Below are 9192 nucleotides of genomic sequence, written 5' to 3'. Positions count from 1 at the left end.
AGTAAACAGATATAATACTAACAAGAATAAAGATACTTACTGTCTAAAATGTAAACGGAATGTTTTGGTTCATTTTTTTTCTGAAAGAGGACAGTATCATCAATTCACAATTGAAGCAGCATGCAATTTTATTTTTTATTTTTTTTTTTTTAAACTTTTTATACTTTCAATTCTTGGCAACGGCGACAAACCACAATGTTATCGAGGAATGTAATGCAGACTTTTTAGTTTGCTTTTTTTTTTTTGTTGTTTTTTTTAAGTTGTGCGCAAATGACTTTTGTTCCCTTTCAGGTCATGGATATGTTCAATAAATAGGTTGTGGAACCACTGTACTGTATAAACTTCAGTTATACATGCAGTCCATAAAATTATTTTTTTTTACTGAATAATTTACCCTGTTATGTATATATACAAATAGATAATTTTGTCTCAATATAATCTATACAACACAAATCCACTATCTTCCCCTTTTAATGGTTAATGTACATACACACGAAGTGTCTATTCTTATAAACCGCCAGCCAACTCTCTTCTTGTTATCCATGGTGAGAGCTCTCACGTAAGACTGGGTAGTTCGGCACTGGGAGTTCCAGTGCCTCTTGTCTATGCCCCTGCAGCCCTCCTTTGTGTACCCCTTGGGGTTGCATTTGGTCTCATAGAAATATTGCTTCAGTTGGCCTTTGGGTACTGGGACTTTTTCAAGGACTGTGACAGTCGCACCAGACATGTCCACTGCAGTCTTTTTCTCTGCCGCCGTCACCCACTCGCTCGTACTGTCACACACGCTCAGTTCCCCACGGCGAGCTGGGTCGGAGTGACGCCGGACTCTCATGGACATGTTTGCAGCATCCAAGTAGTTTTTGTACTCCTCGAGCAGGAAGAGCAGCGGGGGTTCCAAAGGCACTTGACTGCTCAGCATGACCCGGGATGTGTACAAGTCTGCATCCTTGTTTTCCTCGCTGGGCTGGATGTCCTGATCTTCATCTAGCAGCTCCTCTATCACATGTTCAAAAGTGTCCGCCAGCGATGTCAGTCCTCTTGAACCTGCATTGGGCCCGTTTAGGCTCTCAAGAGTCCCGTGGGTCCGAAGACCTGGGTAAGCCAAGCTGCCTTGTCCTCTTACACTAGCTTCTTTCATCGGGGCAGCTTTCATGCAACTGAAGTATGAGATAACCATAGTAAGGAAAAGGATGGTCATCACTCTTCTCACTTGGTGGAACTGTTAAGGACAAGAACAAACAAACAAAAAAAAAAGTATTAAACTTACAAAGGACCAAGTAAGGAAGATTCATCTGGGTTGTCATGAGACATTATGCATTTTCTGCAGAGATCTGCTGCATATGCAGCTGCAACTCATTATCAGTGATAAAGCATAGTCTTGTACCAAGGTGTTTCTTTGATTTAGATTTTCAGATAAATCACATGCCAAAACTTGGGCAACATTTGTTACGGTGAGTCAGATCTTATGTGCCAATGTCCTTCTGTGGTAAGCATTAGATTAGATACTATATGGACCTTTTATTTGTTGACTGATTGCACCTATTTCAAATAATAACAGAAGCAGAACTGCTATTTAGCAATGCAACATTTGAGCAGTAAAAGGCAGCTTCATGAGTGTCAAAGGTATGACTTCCATTTAAAGAACAAATGCAAATATTTGATTTTAAAGATCTCTCCATGCCAAAAATAGTTAAATTCACAAGAAACTGAACACGACCAGGATAAATTGCATTTGTATTTTATATGCAATCTTCAAAACACAGGAAAATCTGTACACCTCTGGGGTCTCAGCAGGTCAATTCCTCATCTAAAAGTAGAAGGTATGTATGCACAAATATAGAACAAGAAAAAGGTGCAGGACAGCATGCTTGCAGCCGTACTAAATTTGAGCTGGAAAGATTGCTCACATCATGTGAATGCCATGGAAAGGGCTTACTGGATTACAGAGCTGATAAGGAGCTATACTGAAACAACAGCACCAGAACCACAGTACCGTATTTTCCCAGAGCCACTCACCACCTATTCTCAAGCAGGCAAAGTTTCTATTTAAACCCATGGCTACATACAAAAAAACAAAAAAAAAACAAAAACACACAACACAACCAACCAGGAGCATAACCAGGCAGCAGCCCTGCTTGCCCTATTTAACACAGCAGCTCTTCTTTATTTCCCCCATTCCGCTCCCAGTTCTGGAGCATGTTATGGGCTGTGTCTTGATGCTTATAGGTACACTTGACTTGAGCACAGAGGGACAGCACCATGAGTGAGTGCTGGTAAGAAAACTTTTCACCAGCCTGAGCAAACTCCTTCGTACCAACACTCCAAACAGTTTGGGCTTGTATGACTGCTCCTTCGCCAATGCTTCGCTGAGTGTCTAGCGATCATACATTCCTCAGGGTAGAGATTGTTTCCCCCTGAAGTATGGAGTACATCCTTAAGGTACTATTAAAACAGGAACATCCCAAACCCTGCTGTGACAGACAGCTATGCTTTCTGTCTGATCCCAAGTGCTACTACAGCATCTATCATGCCCAGTTGTTATTTCTCCTCCTTCCGATCCCGGCTCTCATCTGTCCTGCTTGCTAGAAAGCAATGGCATTGTTCACATTTTTGAAGCAGCAGCTAATGCTTGTTTCAAAGCTTTTGAAGTTCATTCGGAAGTACCTCATACTTGGCAGCACTCACTGGAGTAAAAGCTATTTCTGTTTGCCAACAGGGTGCTATGTAAAAAGCCTTACTTCATCTCATGCAAATATGCTGTGGGAAACTAGTACTCTTAGGACTCCGATGTGGAAAGGCAATCTATCAAACCATACAAAAAAATGAAATATGTACTAGAGAGGCAGTGGCCAAAATGTACATCTCTAAGTCTACTTAATGAAGTGTTGGGGAGCGCGTGAAGTGTTTGGTTTTGTGTCTGTGCCCCTCCCCTCCCCACCACTGAACACGACTGCAGCTAAGAGTCATCTCCACCCCAGTCCAACTCCACTTTCTTCCCTCCATCTCTTCCTGTTTAAGTGTTACTGTGGCATAGATTTATTAAGATTAAACAAACCTGACATCTGTGACTCACAGAAACACAGTGTTTGCTCTAACTGTGCAGAACATTAATATTTAGCAGATTTTTCATCCTAGGATTTTAAAAAACATTTTAGAGAGCAATATCAGATTTCTTCCTTGAAGGGAAGAAACACACTAGACATGATTTACACACAAGGAAGAAGGCTATCAGTCTTCCTTTATCAAACACAGAGAGACAAGACAGAGGAAGAAGGGGTGGTTCCCCTAGCATACCAGGACAGAGCCAGTGGAACATCATATGCTCCCTCTTCAAGAATTCTTTCATATCTTTCATATAAAAGAAAAAAAAAAGACAAAAACCAAACCCCGTATCACGTGTTGTGACCACCAAAGCAAAGAACACAAAACAGATCTTCTGGCTCCTAATCCAATTCCCATTATTTTTGTTAGAGTAGTGCCCAAAGGTCCCAGCCAATATCTGGACTCCAGAGGCAGGATCCTGTCTGAGCACGTAGTGCCCTAGAGAGCCCTCCTACACAGAAGAGGTAGGGCACAACACACAGGGTACCAAGGCAAGCACAGAACTAAGGGAAGTCTGCGCACATCGGTTAAGTTCATTCTTGGAAGGCCGAGTATTTGCTATATTTACTATAATTCAGTAGGTGAGCAAAAGATGCAATGATTTCTGGCACAAGCCACATCCCTCACAATTACCTTTGGGCCGTTAGTGTAGCAATAAACTTGATGGGATCCAAAGTGACTAGAATAGAGGCTGTGAAACTTCATTTGCATGGACAGCTTTCTTATAAGGAAGAAAGAGGGAAAGCAGAGAGGTGTAGAGCTTACCATGGCCTCGACATACCCTCAGCAACCTCCAACAACTGTTGGTTGGTTACCAGATCTAACACTACTCTACATCCGACATTCAACTAATCCTTCCTTATTCAGTGTTTCCTTCTACTTCTGAGGGAAAACGCTGTCAAGCTCGATCAATTTGTGTCCCATTCAATGATATCTGACTGTCACTATTTGGGGTAGTAAGAAAACATACAGTTAGGCTTTGAAAACCCACAACTTTAAGACAGCCACTACTCACAAGTGAATGTGGCCCCCTAATAGCCACCCCTTTCCCTCCCATTTCTATCAGTAAAATATTATGTCAAATTAAGTTTTGGCAGTACAGACACATGGAGTATCGCTACCAAGTGAACATAGAAAAACTTCTACTTGCTCATAAGAGAGTCCTTGACTATTCTGAACAGTGTAAGCAGGCTGTGAAAAAAAAAAATTATTCTAACATGGTCCTATACAGTCAATTTTGGGCAGCAACAAAATGATACCGAGCTAACAGGATGAAGTCATCTGTGAACACCTAGGAAGCCTCTTTGTTTTAGAGGTCATAACTTTTAGTAGTATTTGCTCTAAGTCTACTAGCGCACTAGCAGAGTAAGACTTAACCTCCCTTTGTGGTTGGAAACAGTCTTTCAGCTGCTTTTGAACTGCCTCACGAGTGCATGGTTCACCTCCCACTTCGCAAGGCAGGACTAGTACCACCATGCGGCTCCAAAAAAGGCACTGGAAACAAATTGGATGGCAGTTGCCCATCCTTTTCTTTCTGCTTCCCAGCTGTCAAACCTTTATTATACAGTAAATATTACAGATGCCGGCTGTCCTGTTACACCGAGCACCTCGTACACCCTGCACACCAACAGATTGCCTTCACCCTTCCGGTTTCGAGGCAGTCACCAAGTCACCCCATGTGGAAGTGGAAGAGAGGCTGGAACACAGGACAAAGCTGCATTTGCCTATTTCCCCAGTCTGAGTAAGGTACTGCCCCTTGCCATCCTGGGCACATCTGCTACTGCAAGGCCCTGTCTGGAGATGCCTCAGCCCTGCTGGGTACTCCCACGGCAGATGCTGCCCAGGTAGACTAAACTTCTTCCCCCAGAGGCTCATCAGCACTCTGAAACGGCGTATTTTTACCTGAAGCAACCCAACTGGCAACAACCACACCAATACCATCAAATGCCAGCCAAGCCAGAACAGCTGTGGCCACTTTTTGGCCACACTCAGGTAGGAAAAAAAACACAACCCAATCACTGATGATGCGGCCTCACTTTGTAGTCCTATCATGCATCCATCCTCTCCCCTCCCAGCTGTAGGAGGTTCAGATCCCTACACCCCACAACCCAGGAATGATGAGTGAAGGCTGCAGCTCTTTTTTGCTCCTCCCACCCAGCTACGTCAGTGGATCAGACTCCTCTAGGAGAGGGCATCTTACTTCTATTGTTGTTGAATACAACTATTACCTTGCAAAAAGTAGGTATATGCTATTTAAAATACATGTATGCCAGCCCTCTTGAGACCAAGCTTTAAAAGGCTTCCTCAGGTCACACAAGATGTCTCTGTCAGAAGTGACATTTGAGACAAGTTTCCTGAATGCCATCCATTCTCATGGCTGTAAGAGCATTCTTCCTTCTCTAATGCAGCACAGTGAAGCCAAAGCAATGAAAACAGGTCACCCACCATGGACCAGATCTCGGGAAGACATGACCTAGTTTGTACTTCAATGAAGTCCATACAATTACAGCTAGAATAAGGGCACTTAATTGTGGCAGTCATCTCCACTAATGGGAAGGAGGCTCATTAAATGAAGGTCATGTCAATTATCTACAGCTAGTTTACATATGCAGTCAATTACCTATCTGTACTATTTACTTCTGTATTTGCATTCAATGAGAATTCACTAGTTAATTGTTTTTATTTCATTAGTTTTACTGATTTTAAGCAGAAATCTAACTGCTTAACAGGTTGTATTTCCAGCAGAGAGACCTGAGGAACAGCTGTGAACATGAACTTGCTTTTCTGCATCCTGATATGTGCTATGAAAGTTGAAATAACTTTCAGTAGTGAATAGATTCAGAATGCTTTAATCTCCAGAAAGGAATGTGCAGTGGAAGATAAAATTAGCAGCAAGACGACATTCATTTTCTGCCTTGCCATTTTCTAAGACCTTTATACAAAAGTTCAATTTACTAAATACTACTGAATGGCACAGGCATGAGTTCCTCTCTACGCATCATTACTGGAGTGTGTGAACAGATACCAAAATGGGATGCATGTCAGCACATGATTTGCAAAGACTAAGTGTACTGAGAACAAACAGCATTAACCTTTAACACATGCATAACTGGATGTCTGACGCACTATGGTTATCCTTACGGCTATTTATGCAAACTATATAATTATTTTTTATTACAGAAAATATAGCCCCCCCCCCATCTCCCATCTATACATACACAGGCACACCCACACCCAATTTGTATTCTTGTAAGTTGGTGCTTCATGTCAGGAAGAAAAAAAAACATTTCATTTTTATTCCCTCATGTTGGTTTACCCTGAGGGAATAAAATCTACTTAGCCATAATGCCAGAGATGGCAAAGACTAAGTCAACACCATTTTGAAGACTAAGACAAATTACAAGCAAATTTAAAGTAGTTTGTAAACTACAACAACTTTTAACATAAAAAATTGTCTTTGATCTCATGCTACTGAACACTGCCCACAGTACAGCCTCCGAGAACACAACATCTCCAGCAGTGCCTCCATTGGCTCTAGAGAGCATCTGTTTAAAGTACTACAAGGAGTTTATGGGGTCCCTGAGGTTTATTGGACTCTTCCCTCAAGATATTAAAAAAAAAAAAAAAATCATAACTTCTTCCCATCAAACAGAGGTGGGAAAGAACCCAAAGAAAATCAATGCCAAAACATTAACGCCCCAACATTACACCCTGATCTTTCACTGCCTTATGCATCAGAGTTTCCTACAGATTTTCTTCATACCTTTCTGGATGCCCAAACAGCCATGCAAAGGACTCGCATGCTTCAGAGCTCTAAGAAAGAATTCAGACGCTCTATTGCGTAGACTAGACAGTCTCATCATTACAAGCATGCTTATACTTCAATTGGCCAAGTACGGCACTACAAGGAGTTCCCAGCAGGATTTCTGTCGGACAGATCTAAGACCCATTCTGCCCATACCAGGAAACAAGCAGGATGGGTTTTGGCAGCGTGCACAAGTAGAGAAAGAGCAGGCCAAGCTCACAGATGGTATCAGAGGTTTTGGAGAGACAACACCCATAGAAGAGAACAGATGTGCACTATTTTTATATTTTTACAATGGGAATCGATTGTTGAGCGAGGGACACACATGCTGCTTTTCCAGCTGTTTGTGCAGCATCCCATGCAAGGGGCACTCAAACCACACAGGAGTTTTATGGAGGACTACTGTAAACAAACTCAACTACTGTAAACTCAACTCCAAAAGGGCACACGTGCATGCCACTGTGCTTATCAAAACATTCACTTAACCGCAACTTTTTTTCTTTTTGCCAAACCTTCATGTTGAAATCAAGGTATATGGGGAAGTCCCCTTCAGATAGAAGATGCTACCAGCAGGCCTACTTCTGTTATTCATCAGGAGCAGATTGGGTAAGATATGCGATACTTGTATTGCCATGCCAGAAATACTGGACAGTAGAGATACGACTTCCAATTTTAAGACCTCAGAATTAGTGAATTCCGGCTTCTGAATGGATTTCAGGCTTCGAAAGCTGCATCAAGCTGGTTTGGAGTATGTGTCACAACAGATTCATGCCACTACTGCGTTCATTCAGAAGGACAATTATGAATTCAGTGAAAGCAGAGTTCACCTATAGAACTGGTTATCTAAGGAGAAACACACCAAGCAACAAAACAAAAAGCCAACCACAGAGCCGCTCCATGGAATAATTACTCCATGCCAAGATAGTGTCTGGTTCCTCCATGACAGCCGGTAATTACAGTTCTCCGAAATCATTCGCTTCAATAGCCACTAGAGCTTTATTTAATTCAACCTGCGTGTGGAAGAACATTAGGGCAGAGTCTCAGACCTTAGAGCAGCATCTGTGGTTTGTCTTCCATTTCACCACTGCTCTTTGGTATGAAACACTGCGCTGAAGCATCACAGGACCAAGCTATTCTGCCAAGCACACACATGAAGCTCCCGCTGAAGTCAAGGATAATTGGCATTCGAGAGCGGGAACAGAACAGAGCATGTTGCATGCAAACTAGCGTGAGTTGGATCCTTTGTACTGTGACATGTGTCCAGCAGCCCGCGAACAACCCAGAAGCTGCTGTACCAGTTAAACTTGGATCTTACGAGTGCCCGGGAACTATTGAACAGCATGTAAAACATCCCACGCACCCATCAGCTCTGCTGCGAGTGGCAAGTTTCCTAGGACCTATAGAACATTAAGCACTCACCAGGAATGTAAGCCAAGCTTAGACAAGGAAAACCAATGGTTAAAAAGCGTAAGCATCGGATGGAGCAGCTACCCTTGGTTTGGGCAGGCAGTGCTTTCTCTGAGCAAGGGAAAAGAGCAAGGGCTGTGCCCATTTGCTGCAAGATACTTACCTTCGCTGAGACCCTGACTGTGTGTGGCATTGCTGTTAGAGAATACCTTGCTTTTAGCCATAGTCAGTCCTTGAAATGAAGCAGATCAGTATGTTGTGATGTGCATGAACCAGAAACTGGAAATGCCTGTTGTCAGAGTCCTGACAGGTATTAACAATATGCCTGCATTTGCCAGGAGTGTTATCAGTCATCTTTTGGCTGCCCGCCCTCCTGTGCAGACTTCTCAACACATGCTGAGTCCCGTTGTTAACACAGCACCTGCACAGAAATACCCTGCGTACATGGACAGGGCATGAGAGCTTCTGCTGAGGTACCAGAGGAGCACCTTCTGGAGTCCAAAGTTACACAGGGACAACCAGACCAGGAACAGATTTTATTTTAAGTTCACAAAGCCACCTCAAGCTACATAAATGGAATAATGAAGAGTTTTAACTTACTGAGGACATCAATGCCATTGGATGGGTTAAGCAGTCTAACCCATCTCACTATGCAGCCAGCCCTGCACGTGTCCTGCTGTGACAACTGCTTTATCTTTGGAGATAACATTGTTGCTGCAAAGTTATGTAAATATATTAGCATAACTACTGAAAACACTTTGGAAAGACATGATGTCTTCACCACTGACATTTTACTAGGACAAAGCAGCATACCACAGATTTCCAAGCATTACAGTTGTTAGCCCTTCCCCCTCCACCACGTGGTTTCATGTTGAAAA

General features: G+C 42.7%; 1 protein-coding gene across 1 annotated transcript; it reads right to left on the bottom strand.

Moving 5' to 3' along the window:
- Window positions 1-457: 457 nt before the first annotated feature.
- On the bottom strand, window positions 458-8507 carry BDNF (brain derived neurotrophic factor; the record flags this gene model as incomplete). Its single annotated transcript, XM_084287220.1, has 2 exons — window positions 458-1219; window positions 8478-8507. 2 exons carry the CDS (start codon window positions 8505-8507, stop codon window positions 458-460), a joined length of 792 nt encoding a protein of 263 aa, XP_084143346.1.
- Window positions 8508-9192: the final 685 nt, after the last annotated feature.

The sequence above is a fragment of the Netta rufina genome (assembly GCF_964035555.1).
Source record: "Netta rufina genome assembly, chromosome: 5".
Lineage (NCBI taxonomy): Eukaryota > Metazoa > Chordata > Aves > Anseriformes > Anatidae > Netta > Netta rufina.
The sequence above is the reverse complement of the archived record's forward strand: the minus strand, read 5'-3'. Positions and strand labels throughout refer to the sequence as shown.